This window comes from Dermacentor variabilis, chromosome 3 (genome assembly GCF_050947875.1).
Source record: "Dermacentor variabilis isolate Ectoservices chromosome 3, ASM5094787v1, whole genome shotgun sequence".
NCBI lineage: Eukaryota > Metazoa > Arthropoda > Arachnida > Ixodida > Ixodidae > Dermacentor > Dermacentor variabilis.
In genome coordinates, this window is record NC_134570.1 from 72,789,175 (window position 1) to 72,812,736 (window position 23,562).

The window sequence follows — 23,562 nt, forward strand, 5'->3', positions numbered from 1 at the left end:
AAAGGTTTACTGACATGGCTTGTTTCTCATTTCGCAAGACAATGCGCTCCAGCTTTCTGTAGTCAATGACTTTGAGCACAAAAAGCAAGGTTCTTCTGTACTTTTTTTTATAGCATTGTGACTCCCGAATATCCTGTTCAGGGAAGCACAGCTTTGTTGAATCCGGTCCTACCTTTAAGTCAACAGATTGAAGGTGAATTAACATAAATTAGTTTTCAGCAGTGCAGTCCTATAATTGCCGTCATGCGTTCCGAAATTCGTGCGCACAATTTCTGTCAGCATTTCAAAAAAATATCCGAGAAAATTCGTAATGTGTGTCGAATATTAGAGTGAACGAAGAGAAGACAAACAGGAGGGAGTCGCGTTTTGTTACTCAGAATCCTTTGAACCCAGCAGGCAGTGAAGCCAATGAAAGGATACAGATAATTAGTTATGGTGGAAGTAGAAATGAAGAAAATAAGGAAGAAAAGAGGAAACGAAAGTGGACGAAAAGATAACTTGTCGCCTGAGGGGACCGAGCCCACAACCTTCGCATGACGTGCGCGATGCAGTACTAATTGTGCTACAACGACGTCCATCCGTCCATCCACGAGCTTGGGTATTTATGTGTCCTATGTCTGGCTCTTGGAGTGTTAGCCAGCGCCACTCAGAGCCATGGCAGGCGGATGGGGAACACCATTTTTTTGCACGATGATGTAACGTAACATGTGAACTTGGGAGCGCAGGCATGTGACTAATAAACCCCGTACGCTACCTAATGACATCAAAGCTGCCGTCATCAAAGCTTGACTACTTCTGTGACAGCCTTTATGTGGTTTTTCTTTCTTTCTTTCCTGCAAGCCTGCGGCCCACTTGATCGGATCTTTGGGCATACGCTGTCGCAGTAGTGAAAAAGGCATGTCGCTAAGCGTAGTATATAGAAAACAATGAAATTAATATGCAAATAAAGAGCATCACCGCGAATATCAAGTACACTACGATGAAGAACGGCAATTGCAAGACCTGCCTGAAGAACAGAGACAGAAAGGCTTTAAGCGAAAGTACTAGAGCTATAAGCTCAGACGTAAAAATGTCAACACAAAACACTTCGGAACATCTAATGCTGTGCGAAGTTCCGAATAAGATGTTACGAGGCGAGAACAATCGCGGGCAGGAAAAACAAAACAAAACAGAATGTGGACATCTGCTTGGGGGAATAGAGCAAGCATGACTTCTGCAGGAAGAACGAAAGCACTCGCCGACCCTGAAAGCTGATGGTCGAGTTCGCCCATGCAACATGCCGTCCTATACAACGCGAGCCGCACAACTTTCTGCACGCAAGCATCACGAGGTTCTCTAACACTGCTCCCTCGGCCAACTGCCAGCTGGACAGACCGGCACATGTGCGACCTCGGTCTTGCTAGCGTGGACTATTTCTCATTGCGAAGGCCACGCGAGGATTAGCGTTTTAGCGAAATAACCGACGCCTGGCAGATAATAAGGCTGCAATGGGACCAGGGACTGCGTTTAGCTCGGTTCTTAGTTTGCGGCATTTGGGCAGAGTCCCGGTGTTGGCTTTTACTGTTTTTCCATCTTGTGTACTCGCGCGTTACTGTCCTGCTCAAAATGCCAGCTCGCTTGTTTACGTTTCCGGGTTGCTTCTTTCCGCGACGAAGCAGCTGCTTGCAGAAAGAGCGCCGCCGATAGGGAGACATTAATCTTGCCAGCGTCCCGAAGGCGTACGTGTGTGTTATTCCTGGGCTCCCTTTCCTCTCGTTCATTTGCACATATGTTCTCATGCCAAGTAGTTGTAGCAGCAGTAATAATAATAATAATAATAATAATAATAATAATAATAATAATAATAATAATAATAATAATAATAATAATAATAATAATAATAATAATAATAATAATAATAATAATAATGTGGTGTCACATTATTGAAGAAGGCTCCGCCTTGCGGTGTTTCTGCTTTCTCCGTTTTTCACCTTCAATGCACCAAATCATGGGTGTCAAGAAAAGAAAGCAAGAAAAAAAAATGAAACCACCAGCTACATTTGCCACACGGAAAATGTTTCTTACTAAAGCATCTCTCTATTTCACCACGGTATTAACACCGCATTCCCTTTTCTATTTAGCAAATAATACCAAACCCACTATTTAAGCACGTCTTGCACAAATACTGTGTTTTTGGCTGGGCATTTTCTTTTCTGGGCAAGTTAGCTTATGCTGCCATATATGGAAAACGTGAAGCTCCTGCAAGAAATTTAAGCAGCAACTGACAAATAAATAAATAAATAAAAAAATAAATAAATAAACTTAATCTTGCCATTCTCTTGTTTTGCTTTTCAAATTATTTCTCTTAAACAGAAAGCTGCGTAAATACCTTTTTTCCTGCTCGTTAAATTGGGTGGCTGGCAATTTTCGCTCCATTCTTGCGCAGAGCGTAAAGTTTTTCTTCGACAAGTAGCGCCTAGGGGAAAAAAAAGAAAATAATTAAAACGCAAGTTATGATACGATGCACGTGACAAGCATGCCTTTGCGAACCACGTCCTATTACGTGCCATTGAGGGAAGGATGGGCGAGAAATATGGGCGAGAAATACAGACATGTACAGCCCAATTTACTTTAATTTTTGCTTTCAATTTCAGTTCGTGCCTTGTCCAAAAGTTTAGGCATGTTTGGCTTCCCAAATGATATGAGTTAGGACTATATTCTGATGAGCTGATGTATCCGCGCATTCATGCTAAGGGAACCAAATTTTATGGTTGGCCACCATGTTTACAGATGTACAGGCGTTCACAAGGACTACATCGAAAAAAAGAGCACAGAGAAATAAACCCAAGCGGTAACAGGCACTTTAGCCGATGAGAATTATCTAGCACTAAAGCTATCAGTGTATGATAATAAATATTCTAACCTTTACGCCGTGATAAAGCGCATATAAATAGTAGGCGGTTGAATAATTCGCTTCCCGATACCATCTATTTCGTATGGCATGGGCTTTCTGTTACTTTCCGGTATACTACAACGCTTTACAACATGTGCGCTCAGAATGTCAAGCAATTCTTCAACGGTTGCCTCTGACGCTGTCACTCACTACTTCACTGATTACTTAGCTTAATCAGCCATTTATGATTTGGCTTCTTAATTTGGGAATATTCAAACTACTTACCTGTCCTTCAAACTTCATCGATAACTTAAACATCAGACTGAGAAAGAGAAATGTCGTTGGGAGCATCGGAAGTAACTGCTTGTGTTTGCTGCTATGTAGCACATACTGCGTCAAGACATGCTATACAAAAATCTTAAGTCTTGAAATTTGTACAACAGAAAAATTCCACAGGAAACGTCAAAGGAAAGCCCAAAATGTTTCTTCTTTTGGCCTTGTAACGAACAGCAAAGTGCTCTCGGATCATGAATGGAGGCAGAACTCCTGATAAAACAAATGAGCAATGTAGGTGTTTAAAACTCTGACAACATTTCGCGGTTGCTTACAATGATAGTGCTGATGATCCTCTTTTATGAATCGTACCCGCAAGGGAGATAGGCCGAGAATTGGGAGGCGGGAGTTAGCTGAAAAGAATTCGTATTTGAAGATAGTGATGGCCTTAACATCTTTGCTACTCACCTTCACGCTTTCAATTCTTCTTCAATTAAATGGGACAGAGGGAAACTTTGCTGGCTTTCGAACAAATTATGCAGGATATCATGCGTGTCGTTGGTGCGTCGTAAGACTGAACGATCAAGAGATGCAATTCCTAAATTATATTATTCATGAGTATGTCGTGAATTGTAGGGAGGAGAACGGGGCGGTTGGTTGGGGTTAGTCTGATCTAGTAAAACTTTTTTACAGTTACTTGGCAGTTACTAGGTTAATTGGCAGTTGGTGTGTTGTTTATTCACATGCATCAGCAGCCCAGTGAAAAAAATGTTTTTTTCATTTGAAAGGGTAAACTATACATGCGACTTCCGCCTTTATCACACGTTAGTTTTCTTTCTTTGCTAAATTACGTGCATGGTTCCTTACAGTTTAATTATGCACCGACTGCACTTTCTCACCAAGTTCGTATATTTAAGATGGTTATACGGGTAAGATACGTATTCTGTGTTTACTGCATTCTAAGCGAATATATTTATCGTGGTTTAGCAGTTTCAACTTTTGTGGCGAGATTGCAATTCCCTGCTGTCGCTAATAAAAAGTTACTTGAAAGCGCGTTTATCCTACACGAAAATTGCCCATTTTGACTATAGTATAGCAAACTATTAAAATTAATTATTGTGAGGTGAAAAAGGTCGTTACTCTATTTTTTTGGTGCGCACTGTGCAGTTACTGAGTGTCATAACTCTGAAGAAAAAGAATAGAACTGTGACATGCAAATGTGTGCGTGTTCGGCCCACTCTGATGGTCACGTGTATTTCCCGTTTTCTCTAATGTTCGCAGGAGCACAGCCTTCTTCAAGACGGCTATCTCGCTTGCACGATTAAACGAAGCCATGGATCTAAGCATGGACAGAGACATGCCTGATGTGTTTCCACGGGCGGGACCAGCGAGCAACAATCTCACTGCCCAGAACCAAGCCCCGACCATCGCCAACATCACCATTCCTCACGAGTCCCCAAATATACAACACTTCTCGCTTTCTGATCAAACAATTTCAGCAGCTTCAACTTCGGAGGAGAGCACAGAAGACGAGTTATCATCTTTCAGCTACATTAACGTGGAAGTTCATTACACTCTTCTTCTCATCATAATGGTGTCAAGCGTCGCGATCAACGGACTTGTATTTGTCCTGTTCTATCAGCGCCCGTCAGTTCGCATGACGTCCAACAAGTTTGTCCTCAACATGGCCATCGTGCACCTCCTTCAGACATTCATCGTGCTTCCATTTGTGTTCGTGTCCATCATGTTTCAAGAATGGATATTCGGCGACGTTTTTTGCAAGATACACGGCACAGTGTCGACGTGCCTCACCATGGCCAATGTGTTTTCCATTCTACTGATAGCCGTCGACCGGAACTGCGCCGTGAACAGCCCGCTTCACTACTCAATGACCATCACGAAGAAGAGGACGAGCGTTTTGATCGTGTCGACGTGGCTGTGCGCGTTAGTCGTCTCAGTGCCGCCGCTGGTGGGTGTGTCAGGCTTGCAGTACCAGAAAAGCTGGGCGATGTGCACCGTCACCTGGTACGACACAGGTGTGCTTACCCTAGCATACGCTTGCGTCCTCAGTGTCCTGGGCTTCCTGGTGCCTTTCGTTCGAATCACGTGGATCTACGCATCCATGTTCCAAGCAGCTCGGCGTAATAGTGCGTGCACACGCCTTCGCAATGTCAAGAGCGGAAGCAACGAGTTGAGCCCACCCTCATCGGCAGGACCATACGTTGGGAGTCACCTGCCTGTCTACTTTCCCCGGAAGCCTGTGTGGTCTAAAAGAACGTCTTCACCCAGCAAAGCGTCTTCGTTGTTCGGTGACAAGTTGAAGGCTGTTCGCACAGGCGTTTTCGTGGTAGTGTCCTTCACAGCATGCTTCCTTCCTTTCTTCGCCATGACGCTTGTGGAGACACAACGTGCGCACGCTTTTAAAACGCCTCTGCGCAATCTTCCGGCGATTGCCATGCTGCTTCTGTTTTCCTCGTCACTCATTAATCCGTACCTCTACGTCATCAGAAACAAAGCGACCCGTAAGCACGTCCGTAAGATGTTCACCTGCCTGACGCGCAAGCCTAGTATTTTCTCGCCACTAGGTTACCACTACAGCCATCAGAGCCCGCTGCGAGAGCGAAAGTGCTCAGATGGCACGAGGGTGCCCGAAAGTACTGCCTCTTTGGGCTCGGGCGAAAGCGAAGAGTGCAATAGGTTCATGAGGCGTTCTCTTTACCGAAACAAGTCAGGTGAGTGGAATATTGTAGCCGTCACAATTGAACCAAATCTCTCGCCTGTCAGACGGTCATCTATAGTCGTTCACCGCCCACTTTGCGTTGATGAGATGGGAGAACAACCAGAGCAGCTGTTCCAGCAGGAGTACTCGCACCACCGCTATACATACAGGCCTGGGCGACACGGCATGGCTGTTAGGAATGGGTCTTACCGACGAGCGTCCCTGGACAACCCAAAAGTGCCGTCCGGGCGATTTTCAAGGAATTGTGAGAGGTACGTCAAGGCCCCATCCATGTACCTAACCACTAGATCAAAAGCGGATCGCAGCAAGTCCTTCCGTATTCGGGGCCGTTACGCCAATAGGAGGGAATCTACAGCGGCATGTGACGTGTCCTGCAAAAGCAGCGCCAACCATGAAGAGTGGTGCCATTATTTGATCGATTCTTGCAAGCCTCGCCTTGAAAGTAATGCTAGGCATGAGTCACGAAGCAGTGTTTCTGTACTCGCCGGTGGTGCTCAAACTAGCCAGGCGGTGCCGCACTCTTCCACCAGCACGGCCCATGTACAACGCTGCGGCAGCGTGCCCTCGGAGTATCACTCATCGGCAACGACCGGACAACCATCTCGGCCGGAACTGAAGCGTGGTTGGTCATTTGCTTTCGAAGAGCGGGAGGTGAGCGTGGTCATTCCAGCACAGGCAATTTCTCAGTTCGGCCGCTTCAGGAAGTCCCAGTTTGCCATGGCCAAGAGATCCCGAAAACAATCTTCCAGCGACACGAATACCACCACGCTGGAATCCCTGACGTCGACGGAGTCGCAAGAACATCCCATGATTTGGTCACCGCGGACTTTGTCCCCCACGTCTAGCCCGTCTTACCATTACCCTCCACCACAGACGTGCCAGCACCATCAGCAGCTCCGCTGGAGGCTACATGGTTACAGTTCAATGCATCTACCGACCACATTTCTTTCTCAGCAGCAACAGCAGCAACACATCCAGCTATCTCGAGAGTGTCGCGATCGAAGAGACTCTGGCTTTGAAGACACCGTGCTTGAAAGGTGTGATCTCTGCGATACGGCTGTGAACGAAAGTGATTCTATGAAGACGATGAAGTTCATAGAACATGTGTAAATTTTCAGGAAACCTTACAGTGTTTCGAATGGATGGCGAGGCGTGTGATGTGCTCCTAATTTTAAAGAAATGAGTGGTTGAAGATGTATATTAACTGGAAGCAACTATTCCCTGTACTCGTTCAATGAGTGCCTGGTGGCACATTGTGAATGCTTAGTGAGATTCAAGAAGCTGATTTCTCGATGGCGCACGGAGATGGCTTTACTAAAACGAAGTTGGTCATAAATAGGTATAATTCTCCATATCCTGTCGAGCATCACATTAAAAAGATTTTATTTTTTGTACAACAGTGATAGCGTTAGAGACTGCTGACAGCGTTCAATTTTACTGCAGTAGCCGGTCGGCAGCAGATGCAGCGTCGCTAGCGCAGAAGCTGTAAATGTTGTATAAAAGGTATTACAAAGAAACGGCGTGCTTAGTTATGCTTAACACAACAAGAAATCACGCATTGCGCCTTTTCTTTTTGAACTCGAGTGATACTGCTTTGGCCTGCATTTGTATTTTACTGTAAAGTGAAAGGTTCTACATGTACGTTTTTCGCCGGCTCTGATGTGTGGCAGATTTCAATGAAATAAATGCGGATATTTTCGTCTTTATCTAAATTTTAAATAGATGGCGCGCCCCTAGCTACATCGGCCAATAGTGCTGCTATTTAAATATTTCAATGTTGTACATACACGACAAAAAATAATTAGATTTTGCTAGCAAGCCGCATTTATAAGTTAGTTTGTTCCTGTGTACGGCATGATGAATTATATCTCATTCTAACTCAAAAAGAGGCCATATCCCTTCGTTTTCGGGACGTTTACGTTAACCCACGAGATCAGTAATACAATCAGTAAAAATCTAATCACTGTTTCTTGTGGAATGTTTGGAAAGGATGGACATTTGCAGTGTGAATTTACGCTGCAAATTAACATTGGTGTTCTTGTCTTGTAACGCTAAATATTATTACGAGCACCTTCGCTGAACCAATAAAGCCGGAGGCGATCGCCGTCTTCACTGAGGCAGCCAAAATCGCTGGTTCCTTTTGGGCCATTTTGGCTACCTCAATCCCTAAACAGTGTGTACATAAAACGTGCCTTAATTTTCATCTGTTTGGCGTCTTGTCATACATTGGCGAAGGCGGGGGGTATATTAAAGGAACTCGAAACCGCGGACTTTGGCTCCGGTGTTGACTGAGTTAAAGGTCACACAGTATTATGCCATAGATCAACGTTATTGCAAATTTTGATGCCTAGCTTGTCCCTCTTTTCGACATTAAAAGCAATTCTTTGGACCTTAACTGCATTCATTGCGGAGGAGAGGTATGCGGATTTAGTAACGGGTCAGTTGCAGTTGTGAGAACGCTGTTGTATTCAGTCATTTGTTAAAATTATGGCCAGTTCGGTCTCTTTATTCACTTGAGGTTTTCCTCTTTAAGAAGCATAGAAAGAATCGTGTAATGGATATCGAGCGACTAGTTGGTTTTTCATTGTTAACATATTTTGGTGTGTGTACATGCAGAAAGAGAAATGGACAGCAGTCAGAGGTTCTTAGTGCTTTTTATGGAGGCATAATATGATTACATCCGGGAAGTGACAAACTGGGCCTAATTTTTTTATTAAGAGCTTAATAACAAGACGTACATGGGAATCTACACAGCCCTAAAAACCGTAAGATGTATTGCTACCACGAGGCCTAACTAAGAGCAAACATTTCTGTATCTGAATTTTTTTTCATGCACACAATAGTCTTGCGAATTGCCCCGGCTGTGACAAACTTCGCTGCCTGTATATACTGTTGAATCTGCATACATTATGATTCGCAAATTTAATGATAAAGAGCGAAAAAATGAATTGATGGCACCAACATCGATGGTGCAATGCCTCAATGGTCAATTGGTTTTGTATGAACATGTGCAGTTTGTGTTAAACGGTAAATGGCTGACCAAACGTGCAACATCTTCCAGGGTGCTTTTAGAATATTGTCGTGATTCATAGCATTCCACGGCGCCTGTGTGCGCAGCCTCGTTATGTTTAGCACCTGCGATTGTACATAAAGTGACATAGGGTGAAGTGAATATTTTCCTGCGTCTTTAGAGGACGTGTTAGTGGCAAGCTTTTGGCCCGTACGATTACCTCTCTGGTCTCACTGTGGATTTCAGTAACTTTTAATAATGGTCATAGTTCAATAATGTCACTTTGTGTTTTTGTTGCTTGCAGTGTGTGTGCGTTCATCAGTTAGCACTCAAGTAAGCCCGGCTCATGAATGTGTCCGCTAATATCTCAGCGGCTTAGTGTTCCCCGTAGTTCCACTTGCTACTGTACGTTTGTTAATTTTGCTTGTGTTTTTGTGAATTTACTAATCGCTGATCTTCCTTATGTATTCCTCACTCCCTCTCAACCAGTCTCTCATCTGCAAACGAACTTACCCATCAGCAGGAAAACCTGTGCTTTAACACACATCTAAGGACATATTTTCTTAATTAGTGCGTTCTGCCCGGTCGTCTTCTTCCTTCCGTCCACATTTTTTGCACTAAAAATAATTTTGTCGGTCTAAAGTAATTATTTCAATCGCTTCATTTCTTACAGCGTGCTCAATCAAATTGACATGACTAAAAAGACGTAGCAACGAATAAAGTTAAGCAGGATTCGCTCAGCATACATGTCATGGGGACATGAAAATTCAGGTGAAGCGAGAAATGCACAAGGGCTTGTACATAAAACCTTTACCTAAAAATATGCATCCGATACATCACGAGAACCGTAGGAGGGCAAGAGCCAGAGCTTTACATGCTAAGTACGGGAAGTACAACGGGGCAGTCTACGTAGATGTCGCCGAGTATAAGAACAAGGACGCATTTGCAGTTATGGTGGTGGACGGCCGGGGACGCTTAGTCACCTCTGGATCAGTCAAAACCCGCTCCTCAGAAACTGCAGAGGAGGCGGCGATAGCGCTAGCTATAGGTAATACTGAAGCTGACCTGATTTTCAGCGACTCTAAAACAGCCATCCGAAATTTGGCGAGGGGCAGAATCTCTGCCACAGCGGCAGGATTACTAAATCGGGCCACGGGGCGAGGGACTACGGAGGTGGAAATTGTCTGGGTACCGGCCCACTCTGGGAACCCTGGGAACGAGGCGGCTCACATGAATGCTCGAGGTTTCGTCAGCCGAGCAGGTGAGCCGGACGTTCCAGGGAGGTCCACGAGAGATGGGCTGGTGTCCTTTCACGACATTACTAACCATTACAAACTTGAGCGGAGAATTTACCCTCCACCGGACAAGCAATTGGTGAAGGCGCAGGAAAGCGTCTGGCGAAAATTGCAGACGAGATCTTTCTATAGCCCATACGTGTTAAACAAAATCTACCCGGACGTTCAGCCGGAATGCAAATGGTGCCAGGAACTGGCCACCTATGACCACATATTATGGAGCTGTAGCATAGCGCCGCCACCGGCGAACATTATGCGTGATCCTTCTCTCGAGCAGTGGGAGGCCGTGTTGGCCAGCTCAGACCCGGTCGTCCAGACCAGGGCCGTGGAGTGGGCCACCCAGGTCGCCGTCAGCCATGAGCTGATGGCCATCTAGCACGGAATCGTCCGCACATGCGTTCTGACGAAAATAAAGTTTTTCCATCCATCCATCCATGGCGACATGGCATTCGACACTGTTGGGAAAAGTATAGAACGACAGAAAGTTGAGCTAGTTGGTACGGATTCATAATGAAAATAAGAGGTGAGGCGTGCAGACAGGACACAAGAGTAGAGAAGTGGCGTTCGTGTTGTCCACTTCTCTACTTTTGTGTCCTGTCAGCATGCCTCACCTCTTTTTTGCATTATGGGAAAAGTAATATTGCACACAATTTGTGGACTAGTGGTGATAGAGCTGTTTATTGTTGGGACAAGAAAACGTGTGGTATTCAAATGATTTTCAGATATTATTGTCTTCTTTAAAAGTGAACGTATTGATTCGATTAACCGCAGCAATTGTCAAAGCACTTTTTGGCCTCTGCAAAACTTGTTGTTGCAGAAGTGTGGCTGCTCAAAGGAGCTTTTCGCGATGAAGTTTTGTGCATCTTAATGCAGATGACGTCTACTTTGTTGTCAAGTAGCGCACATAAGCCAAATTTTTTGTATTCGAGAAGATAAATTATTTCAACCCAGAATGTAACCGCTTCCAAAAGCAACGCAGCCAAACGTGACTGTCAGCCGATTCGGTGTTAGATCTGATCACAGTATTTTAAATCCTGGTACTTACAAAATACTGTTATAGAATATATGTTTACTTTTACTTATAGAATAAAAATAGCCCTGCTATGCCCTTTTCATTTACATAACAAAAAAAAAACACTGCTCGGAACTGTAGCACAATCACGAAGATTCAGTCATGTAGGAATAACCGTCCTACTGTGCTAAGCATTTTTGAGGTTGGGACAGAGTTATTTCATACGCGGTCAAAAATTAAAACATATGTGGCTATATTCACATTGCAGTACCTAAACGGGCGCATAAAAAATGAAGACTATTTTATTGACCTATGTTTGAATTGAATGAGAAAAGAAAGTAACTATTTCTGAATCGAGGAGTGGCAATAGACGGCATCGTGTTTTACGAAGAACGATTTCATGAAGTTTACATTAAGAAAAGTATGAATGACTATGAGCCCCCTGGCTTCAGCGAAGCTTTAGGGTAACGAAGGTCAGCAAACAATGTTTACAGCCATTAGCGATGATGAGTAAATAGTTAACGGCACATTATTGCAGACACTTGCTACCCTACTGCTGGCCATATGACAACGTGATTTGAATAAAGAAAATGCTCTGATACATATACTCAAAAGTAAAGATAAAAATTTTCGCATCACAGACAAATTGAATTTCTTGTTTGGCGTATCATATAGAAGCCAAACTTTCGCCGCAGATTAATTTGTTCGTTGAGGTATCGTTTGCAAGTGATCGAACATCAGGAATGAAGCACCGATTGGCGATTTACGAACGTATTCCTAGTCTCGCGAAGACTTGAGTACTACCTGCACCCGACTCACTGCCCAAATACTCAGTACCTTTGACATTTCGTTTGACCATTTCCTCATATACCTGTAGGAACAACAGTTATGTCTGTGGCCAATCACAACTTTTTCGCCCATATTTGATGCCACGTGTCCGCGACTCGTACTCGCGTAGCCGTACATAAATGCCTCCGTAAACCTGTTATGGCTGAAAAAGGTGGAAAACTCATCATCATGGCAGCACGTGAAAAGCTTTCATTGTCGGTTTGTGCAACACACGCTGATCTGCTATGTAGTTCTGGCTCCTTGAACCTGTTGCATTTTCCTTTAAACTAGTCCTATTGTATTTTAAACAAATTACTGATTGCTACTTTGCCCGAAGACACAATAGCGTCTCTTGTAATGTCGTAGGCCTCAGAAGTTTTCACTGTGTTATGTAAACGAAACACAAATTGTTCATACCTGAAAAGCAGGAGCAGAGACAAACAAAATAAATGCACTACCATACTTTACACGAACGCACGTGTTCGTGCCTTAAGATCTTTTATTCCAGGTGGATTCCTAAACGCAGTACTACTCGCGGATACTTACAAAACTCTGCGCTAAAACAAGGAACGAAGAAAGACGGGAGTGACACACCAGACATGACCTTTAACGCTCTACTACTCTCCTGTCACTGCCACCCCATTTGCCTAGTCTCTCCGCATGGTTTAGCCGCTGCTCATTAAGCCGTGTAACCTATGTTGGGCAGTTCCTTTTATTGCTCTTATTATAACCCTAATCGAAACTGGCGTCGTTTATCACTGCCATTATGTTGACCCGACGCAGTTTCGGGGCCTGAAGGTGATGCCTTTTTTTTTTTTTGCTTTTCTGTCACATGCTTCACAAGACAATTTTCTGTGTACTTTTGCACTCTCACATCTGTGCCATATTTTGCGAATGGCTGTCGAATAAATAACAACTATGTGTCCAGTTTATCTCTTTTCTGTGGTTCTTGTCTCTTTGCTCGAATTCAACGTTCGCCATCGGCAACGCATGAACAACTTTAATTGCTTTCTCTTTAATCAAGCACTCTTTAGCGATGTCACCCTCATAGAGCAGTGGCATCTGCATAAACAAACTATAATGTGAAGTATCAACAATAGAAAAGGAATGCTTAGCGCAGCTACTGTCATGTTTTAAATAAGACAAGGCTATTATTTGCGGAATTTTGAGCCATTGAGTAGGCAGGCTGACTTGAACTCATGCCACAAATGAGTTCATGCGTGACTACGTCGCTTCGACAACTGAACAGGATCCGTTTTTTTTATTACTTCTCGGAATACCTTCGTTTAAGATTGAAATTCAAATGCAAAGTTAGACTGACAGCGATTCCCCGCTGAAAAACAGTGCAATATAAACACGGACCACGAAGGAACACAGGACCAGCACTTTTCCTGTGTTACTCTTTTGTCCGTGCTTATTTCGCGCTGTTTTTCACCGATGTATTAGTACCAACTAGCTCGCATTCATGCTCTTTTAAGACAGTAATAATTGCAGTTGGCTTCAGTCAAAAGAAACTCTAATGAAGTATGAAAAGGGAAAAAATCAACTGGATAATCACCAGCCGGTTGCTACGAGGCGTATGTCACAGTGGAAACAGGATAACCAAATTAATTATCTAAATAACAGTAATACTTCTCTAACATCGTAGAATTTATAATTAAATACTATATGAAATAATTCATTGTGTTAGACTTGTGAGAATATGAAAAAAAAACGAAGGTGCGTAATCCCCACCGGGGGCCCACAAGGACAACTTACCGAGCGCGAAAAAAGAAAAGCTTTGAACTCGGCAAATGCCACATTAACAGTGACTTAAACACTAATATACACAAATATTACCGCATTTCAACGAATGGTACAAGGAAACTTTATATTTCTAGGTCAATTCAAGTATCACGATTGGGACACTTGCAGGTAGGTGCTCAAACTTTCTTCTGCTGAATGTTGGAAAGAGAAAACAAGGCTGATATACACAGCTTTTCCCAAATTACTACAGTGACCACAAGGCAACTCCACACTGATTAAACACCTAGAAACGAGAAAAATTCTGCACAATGATTGTTATGACCAAAAAAGTCAAAGCTACAGCTTCGCCTGCAACGCGAAGCATTATACAACTACACGGAGGAAGGTTTATAGTTTTATCAGGCGTGTACATTACTAAATAATAAATTAGCTACCACCGTGGCAAGAAGGCATAGGCAAACATGAATAGATATCATCGACTCGTCGTCCCGATGCTGGCTTGATGAAGAAATAAAACAAAGGGGAACACACGCAGCTGCTGCCTCTCTCGTCACAGCGTATCCACAACTTAAGTTTACGCCTCTCCCAGCACAAGACCTACGGGTAGACAGCGCAAATGCATTCCCCAGCGACCTTGGCTCACGCAAGGTATGTACCCTATGGGGGCCGCCTGCATGGTAAGACGCGGGCGAAGTACGCGCCCCGCGCAGTCATGGCCGGACTAGAGGAGAAGACACGCACTCATCCCGCCCTCATTCTGGCCTTTGGCACGCTTTACCCATGACTCTAAACAGTGGGTACACTGACTTGATGACGACTCTCACGGCTATGCCGACCGTGCAAATTTGCCACTAGTGTCTACGTAATTGCTATCGGAACGAAAATATTCCCTGCAGATGGTGTCTACGCACGCAAGCGTGGTGGTGCTACATGATTGCAGGGCATCGATGTCAGAGCACCTTAGCAGTGTGAGATTGGTTATGTACTGTGAATGGCCACATTCGAAGACCAAGCCCGATTAGTTTATGTACCTCAACGCAAACTGGGAAAACACGGGGAATGCGATAGATGGAAATTCAAGACGACGTACAAAACGAGAACAACATGAAAGGAGGAGCCAACGTTACGAGAAGGGGACTTGTATTTTTCAAGGCGACATTTGCTCTCTTCGGCATAGTATGTGTAGGTACGGTTGTTCTAAAGGGGAGGTGGGTGGGTGAGGAAACAACCAAGGGTGTGTCAGCGGCGAGGGTGTAGAATTGAAAAGAAGGATGTGCTACTGAACCTCAGTGGAGGAATGTGAGCTAGCGACGTGTGTCAGCCGTTTGACATGCCACTGTAAGTTGCTCTTTTCGTGGCAGGAGCCTGGATGACGGGAACATGGGGAGTAATTATCCGCTGTGCTTGAGGTCAGTGAACTATTGTCTTTCTGAAAGAGAATAAAAGTAGCGACAGAAGATGGTGCTCGGTGTTGGATGGACGGACGGACAGACAGACAGACAGACAGACAGACAGACAGACAGACAGACAGACAGACAGACAGACAGACAGACAGACAGACAGACAGACAGACAGACAGACAGACAGACAGACAGACAGACAGACAGACAGACAGAGAACTTTAATTAGGTCTCGTATGCTACGGCTCAAGGCGGTAGAGCAGCGGGCCGCTCCCATGTCGGGACAGGTAGGCCAAGCCTCACCGCCGCGTCATGGGCCATCTGGACGGCCCTGAGTTGTTGTATAAAGTTTGAGCTCCTAAGCATGGAGCTCCGTTCCTCTTCGGTGGCACGTTAAGGACTGTGGGAATAAAGACTAGGGCATGATCTGGTGTGAAGCATGCGGAGGGTAGGTACCTGTGCTCAAGAGAGCTTCTCATGAGGAAGGGGCAAGACTCTCCTGCCCAACTGATAACCTTTGATGGTCTTATTAAAAGTGAGGAGAATGTCCCTAAATACCGCTACATTGGAGTCCGAAGATCCCGCAGGCTGTCCAGCGCGGTGAGTTCTCGCGATCGGACGTGGCTGATCTCGTTCAGGTTGGCCATGGAGGCCAGATGTAATCCGAGGTGAGCCGAAAAAAAATTGATATATAAATAAAAGAACGAAAGAAATGAACGAAGAAAAAGAGAGCTGGGGAGGTTGCAATGTTATTCACAAACCAATAACAAAAAGACTAAGCAACTTGAAAAACAACTTGAACTTATGGCATGTGCTTTGCATAACTGTAGCAATGTTGCACATAACGTTATTGGTTCGATAATCATGTCAACAAATATGCGGCATTCTCAACTGGGCCCAACGGTTAACGTCTGCAGTCGTCTGCTATGTTAAGTGTCTGAAGATAACTTAGAATGTGACTGATGGGTGTTGTGCTTATTCTGCTCGATGGCTAGAAAGCTAACCCTTCACTACGTTCTTCACTTTGTGCAAGGGTGTTTCCATGGCCTGCAAAAACGTTTAAGGGCAGCCAAAGAAACGCTTACAAAACAAATTCATTACAACTATTCCACACGGAAACCTCCGCACTAACAATTCCTTATATCTGTACTTTTGCAGGAAATCCTAACTAAGCACAATAATCGGTGGCCTGCTTCGTGACTGATGATGACACACGCTATCATATACACTGAGAGCATTTCTTTGTGCATCCTAGGTGGCAAGGGGAGGAGGGAGAGATCTGTCGGTCCTCCCGTCTTTGTTCGTTCTAGTCCTGTTTTACTGGCTCCTAATAACAATCAACCAGAGTTCTTTGAACGTAACGTAGTTGAGTAGACAGCCTATCAACGTCACAGCTACCGTTTGCAATGCAAAGCTACGTGAGCGATGCGTTAGTTCACCTCCTGGTGCACTACCGCCGGCTACATGTACGTAACATGCGGGAAACGTTATCAAATGCGCGATTGTCGTACTCGCGTTAACGTGGCTATTAAAGAAGGAACAAGCGTTCACTCAATGCCGTCCGGTGATGAATATATTGTTATATATGGCGATTTTCGCTTGACTGATGAGCGAAAACGAGGTCAATCCCGTGTTCATGTTTTATAAATGATTTATAACTCGACTACTCGCTCAAACAAGTGGGCAGCGTTCATAAGTTTTGTAAGCAGCACATGTTGTTCTTTACAAAAGGGCAAACTTCAAGAAAAAATTGGGTTTATTTTATTTTCATAAAATTTGTTCAGGAGGTGAAAATCTGGACTTGTCTTGTTTTACAGCAACACGAAGGAGATAACATACACACCGGTGCTCTACTTCTACAAACCAACACTCATTCGTCTGTATCATACTTAACGACTCACGCCTGGAGCAATCATACTCGTGATCACGCGTCGCCTCTGGTTACTTATGTTCTGGTGGTTCGTTGCTTAGCACTGAGAAACAAAGAAGAAAGGTAAGAAAGGCAAGAACGGAAAAATGAAAAGGAAGTATTTGGCGTTGCATAGGAAAGAACGCAGGTCAGCACTGGTTTCCTCATTATTCCACGAAAACGCGCGGATATATGGCTAGAACTGCGGTTATGAAAGACGACGCGATGTTGATGTTTTTTTTATCTGGCCTGACGGCTACCTGAGGCAGTTAATTAGGGCGGCACCTGACGGCCCGCTGGTTCGGACAGGCAGCACTGAGCGGCTGAACGACGGCGTTGACTCACACAGTGAGCGTGTTCGGCGGCATGGAAACGAATACAATAGAGGAATGAAGGGGAGTATACCTGCCGTGAGGCTCCACCATGAAGTTCTAAGAAGGAATATTATTTGCATTCTGAAAGCCGGTGCATTGCGGGAGAGGTAGTAAGATGAAAGAGAACGCCCCAACGCGGTGAGAGTTCACACGGCTTGCATAATCATGCGGTCCTTTGCAATCCCTTGCTCTACGCCCCCGCGCATTACATTTCGATGGTTCTTCAATGCGGCAGTAATATGAGAAATGTCAAAGTCTAAAAAACATGTGGGAAGCCGGTCACGTGTTGAGGTATATATATATATATATATATATATATATATATATATATATATATATATATATATATATATATATATATATATATATATATATATATATATATATATATATATATATAATTATATAGTGGCACACAGGCTCTGGACAACTTCGCTCCTCGAAGAGGTGCGCCGTAATGCTCTCACAATTCTCGCGCACTTACCGCTAGATTGCCACGTACTTGCTTCTTGTGTTCACGTTTTTGTTCTTTCATCCTGAATTTGAAATCATATCCAGCCACCCTATCTGTCATTTCTAGATGAATGTAGCGCACGTCGGCGAGCAAGCAGTGTATTCCGCAAGGGCTAGCCGAAAGAAACTGCATGTATTCTCAATTCAGACGCGCCAGCTGAAATTGGAAGAGTGAGCTAGAAAGCTGGCAATGTCAAGCTTGCACTGCAGCCCTAGATTTCAAGTTACAATCGTAGTAGGAGAAGAAAGTCGGCTTGATCGCGAAATTAATGTTGGACCTCGTACCTCTTGCTCCGGGGAGCGCATGGACGTTGTGCAGCCTGGCTCGAGATGGTGGACCGTGTGACGGCCTTTCGATGGGAACGAAATGCAAAAGCGTTTGTACTTTGGTTTAGGTGCAAGTTTAGGAACACTAGATGGTGAAAATTAATTCGGGGTTCACCACTACGCCGTGCCTCGTAACGAAATTTGTAATAGTTTGCGTTTCTGGCAGGACATCTCATAATTTAGAGCTACCCATTTTTTTTGTTTCCGCGTTTGATGTGTTAGAGAAGCATTCGGTAAAATATGGAAATTAGAAAGGGAAGCATGAAAGAATACGAAGGAAAAATCATCAATGTGTTACATTCAATATTCTCTAAGCTCGGTCAGCCCCACTGAATATGAGCAAGCTTTGTTTCTTGTTTTATTTTTCATAACTTTGCACTTCACGAAAGGCACTCCGAATGTCAAATAAAAGGGCAGGGAGCATCACTAATTAAAATGCTTCTTTCGCATTTAAGTATGGGCAGTAAATGTTGCGAGATACCAGTAGGTAGCCTATATCCTACTACGAATACGCAAATGCTGTCTGGTTAACCTTCCTGCCTTTCCGGTCGTCTATTTCTCGTCTACACACATATATGTATGCTATGTGATGTTAAGATGTAGGTTCACAGTGACCGCGCCAACACTGATTCATTTTGCTGCACCCTGTAATCAACGTTAATGCGTTTAACTATACTGTCACACTAATTTTGTTCTTTTAAGCTTTATATGCAACATTTGCCGCTTGCTTTCTTTCTTTCTAAATTTAAACCTATCAATCTCGCGCGAGGCCGTGGGAGACAAAAACATACGAAGGACTGCCTATGACTTTAACTGTGCTGTTGGTTCTAAGTGCTGCTTTATTTACGTTTGCGAAGCTGCCAAATTCTGTTGAAGAACAATGCGCGTGTGCCAAAAGTGCTACGACAATATTTTTTTTTAAGCAGCCGCCATTGAGGTTCACAATGAACAGACGTCCCCAGACGACGTGGCAACTTAAAACATGTTTAAGGTCATACGCACATCCCTTCGTCATTTCAAAGGAGAACGCTTAAGTATCTTTAGATGTATAGGGGGTGTTTCAGCTAACTTGGGCTAGGGGAGGGAGGGAAAGAGAGAAGTAGACGGTAGGGAGGTTAACCAGAATAACGTCCGGTTGGCTAGCCTACACCGGGGGAATGGGAAAGGGGAGAACAAAGATAACAGTGAGAGAGAGAGGAGGGAAGGAAAGAAGGAACTTGCGGTGAGTTCGCTGACGTGTGTGGTCTTGCAGAATTTGCATGAATAGTCACAGGTGGTCGCACAAGCCCGTCGTCCTTAAAAAGCACAAAAGCGGCTTCACCGCTTTATGGGCCGACGGCCGATGGGGGTGGTGTTCCAGCAGCACCTGCACAGAAAGCGGCTGATTGTCCAGTTTTTGGAAAACTTTGGCAAGTTCTTGTCTCTCTGGGGTGTACCGTGGACAGGGCTAAGTATTAAAAAACATAGGCGCTATACTCGTGTCAAATTGGCGCAGTATTACTCTGAGCCAGGCGGAGCATGTCAAGCTATCTTTCCCAATCCGCCAAGCTGAGCAATTAACAAAGGTTGCCTAATTAACTTTTGAAATATTAACTCTAGCCAAAAAATTTCTATTACAAAAGTTGTAGCGCTTGTCCAGAACCATCGAGTTATTTCATCTATGCTAACTGCCTTGCTTAATGTTTTCCAGCCTTTCTTTAAAGTGCGCGAAAAAAATATAAAAAATATCCCGTAACCACCGTTCAACTCGCAGTGCCTTTAGTGCCCTCATATATAATAAGCTGCACGAATTAGCAAAAGCTCCTCCGCGCATACAAATCGATTGAACACGGTGTCGGTGATTTCGACGAACGTTAAGCGACAAAAGGGACGTACCACTTTAAGCGAAAAAAATTATTCAACGAAAAGGCGGGTGCCAAGTGCGAATGCGATATGGGACCGGAAGCAGCATTTCGGGCCGTGCAGACATTCTTTTTGCTTTTTGGAGCAATGAAGAAACACTCTGGAGGGGCCGAGGCTGATAGTGTGACGAAGAAAGTAGATAAAGACAATGCTACCTCCAGTGCCATATCGCATTCGCGCGTGGCTGCCATATTTTCGTTCAATAATCTTTTTCTTAAAACGGTGCGCCGCTTTTGTCACTTAACGTACATGGCAATCAACGATACCCTATTGGATTGATCTGTGCGCGCGGAGAAGCATTTGCTAATTCGTTCAACTTACATTTGCGGGCACTAAACGCGCGGCGCATTAGCGGGCAGTCACGTGGTATGTTTTAAATTTCGCACACTTTAAGAACGGCTGGGAAAAAAATAAATAGTGCAGTTATATAAGCGTAGATGAAATAATTGGATTTTTCTGAACAAGCACTACAGCTTTTGTAGCGGAGATTTTCGCTAGAGTTACTATTTAAAACGGTAATTAAGCAATCTCTCTTCATTACCCAGCTTGGCGGATTGGAAAAAAAAATACAATGACGTGCTTCGTATGACTCGGAACAATACTGTGCCAATTCGACACGCGTAGCGTCTATGTTTGCTTTTCAGTACTTGGTCCAAGTTAGCTGAAACACCTTACATATGGCAAGAAGAAACCTAGCAAAAAGTAGCAGATCACTTTCGTAGCTGAGGTGACTAACCGAAGAGAACTGATGAGACACAAAGGCACTGCGAAAAGAGAAAATGTGACACAGAGAGAAGCTGTACAATAAGACGCGTCCAGAAGAAGAGGGGGGGGGGGTGGTCACGACGGATGCGGAACCTCGAGCACAAAAGGTTCGAACGAAGAAAGACTTTACTCCGCCTCAGCAACTTGGCGCACTGCAGAGAACACTGCTCGTGCCAACCAAGCAGTAACGAAAGCTGGCTACGCGTTTCAAGGTTTCAACAAAGGAGAAGCATCTCGCTCTCCCAGTAGTAGGCTGCCGCTACCTCCGCAACGTTTCCTTTCTGTCGATGTCGTGCGGAAGGCGATCAGAGGTGCACAGCCTTTTGGAGGTAGCTCCTATACTGAATCACGTATCTCGTCGAATTGCGCCGCTCGTAGCTTCTGCTGCACTGCACTACACGAAGTTGGCGGGGTGGGTATAGACGGCAGTCAAAACATCGGCGGCAAGAGTCTAGGTCCTCGCGCCGCGTCGAGGCCTTCGTTAGGCGTCTGATCTCGACTACCGTGATTCATGGCTTCCATATCGTGGAGGGTGCCGGTAGTGGCTTACACTCCGTGGTGTTGTCTATTTCTTCCCCCCCCCCCCCCCCAAGCGTGCGGCTAACAGCCAGCGTGTGGCATTGACCCTATCACGACTCACACCATGCCGTATGATGAAAGACAGGAAATTGGCCGGGCCGTGATAGGCAGAGACCAATGGAGAAAAGAGATGGAGCGATATAACGAAAGAAAGTGTCTACAGAGAGAGAAAACTGGGAGGTTAGACATATGAAACTGTGGTTGTCTGCGCTGCTAGGGTTGCAGTGTTGCGGGAAAGGATCGAACGAAAATTGTAAAGATATTGCCCAGAGTGTCATGAGCCGTTATTAGATCCCGCCGCCGATGCAACATCGCGGACTAAAAGATGATGTCAGTGCTGCTGGTTGTAGTTTCAACTAGATAGGTCTTCGTGGATTTCTGGCACGTTATTGCCAGTAACAGGTTGGCAAGGTATTGTCGAGAAAAAATGGACACGGATGATGCATAAAATTATAAATGCCCCAGTGTCTGGCTTGTTGGCTGGCTATAGAGCGAAAAATGTTGGTCATAGCTGCGCTAAACAGAAATGGTAGGCTTCAAATAATGAATGCATAAGTTTAAGCTCAACTTTTGCATAAGACAATGCCTTCTTTGTTCTTTTTTTTCATTGAGCTAGATGCAGTGCGACCAATTAGTGCCCCTTGTCGCCGTTGGTGATCCGTTGATCCGCTGCTGCCCGTTAACAGAGCCAGAAAAGCATACACGGATAAAATGAAGGCAGCGAGGTTGAGGAGGTGAAGTAAGAAACATTTTCGAGGAAAACGCAGCTATAGCTCCATATTTTAATCCCTAGCTTGTCGATTCTTTTTTGCTTATGCGTAAATAATAGAGAAAAGGATGCTTTACTCTGCAGAACCAGGAAATATGAAAAATAAAGCAAGTGGGTATAACGAATCGAAAGCTTGTTGCCAATATGGATTATATCACGCTCATTCCGCCCCATTTCACATAGAGGGCTGTCTCGCGACAGCTTATGAAAGCAACGATTTGAAACATCTATCTATTTGTAGCTTTCCGGTCGACAAGGGTACACATGTTTATTAACGTTCCATTCCTAGGAAATAACTTTGAAGTTTAATAAATCAGAAATATGTAAATCAATATGTGAGACATGCTGGTTGTCGTAAACGTAGGGCATGAAGTGTATTACAAGCTCTTCGTCAGGGCTGTGGACCTTTGGAAGTACATATTACTGTTCATTATTCCTGCTTTTTACCGAACTTTTAATTAATTGCTATTGTTGTGTATACATTGCATGTTCAGAGTCGCCGTGTTCTTTTCATCGCGACAGTTTTCTAAGATGCGCCAGTGCCATACCATCGTGACAAGCCATCCTTGAAGGCGTTTGTTTGTACACAAATTGATTGCCATGAATAGGTTCGATCCAGCACTTATAAATGATTGCTTAGACTTTGACCTAAATCGGATACACAAGATCGATCGAAAAGCCGCGCACATGCGAGAAACCTTATTCCGAAATCAAGAAATTAAAGTGCAAAGCACATGGCACGTACATCCAGCAAAGGTCTATGAAAAGACGTCTCACACATGATGCACATCTGTTGATTTATCAAAATTGATTTTTGAGAAACCCAATATAAGATGGCATGTCAGCAATCAAGCGTATGACTGATGCCTACATTTTGTTTTCTTTTTTTTCTTGATGCGATGAGTTTCCAGCAGTCGCGGGCCCTACCCTTGCATTTCGGCTGCTGCTCAGACATTTTGAACTACTTGAAGCGTATCGTTTTCGCAAGAGCGGAGGTTTATGCAACAGTTACATGGCTGTTTGCATATGCACGTCTGAGACTGGGTTTGCGAAAAACCGCGTTACATAGGGCAATATATGTGCTTGATAGGAAGCTACTTCAATTAGGCCTGATCTGGGTGCCCACGCTAGGCGTCCTGTGGTTTACTCGATTTTGAAAAGCAAGTCGTGATTATGCGCCTCCCTGTTCCATCTCGCTTTGCATCAAATGCCACACAATCACCAAAATTGAACCTGCAGGCACAACAA

At 44.4% G+C, this 23,562-nt stretch overlaps 1 protein-coding gene across 1 annotated transcript; it reads left to right on the top strand.

Annotated features, from left to right (window-relative positions):
- The first annotated feature begins 4,478 nt into the window (after nucleotides 1–4,478).
- On the top strand, nucleotides 4,479–6,995 carry LOC142574562 (uncharacterized). The gene has a single exon (XM_075683614.1). It carries the CDS (start codon nucleotides 4,479–4,481, stop codon nucleotides 6,993–6,995), a length of 2,517 nt encoding a protein of 838 aa, XP_075539729.1.
- The last annotated feature ends 16,567 nt before the right edge of the window (nucleotides 6,996–23,562 follow it).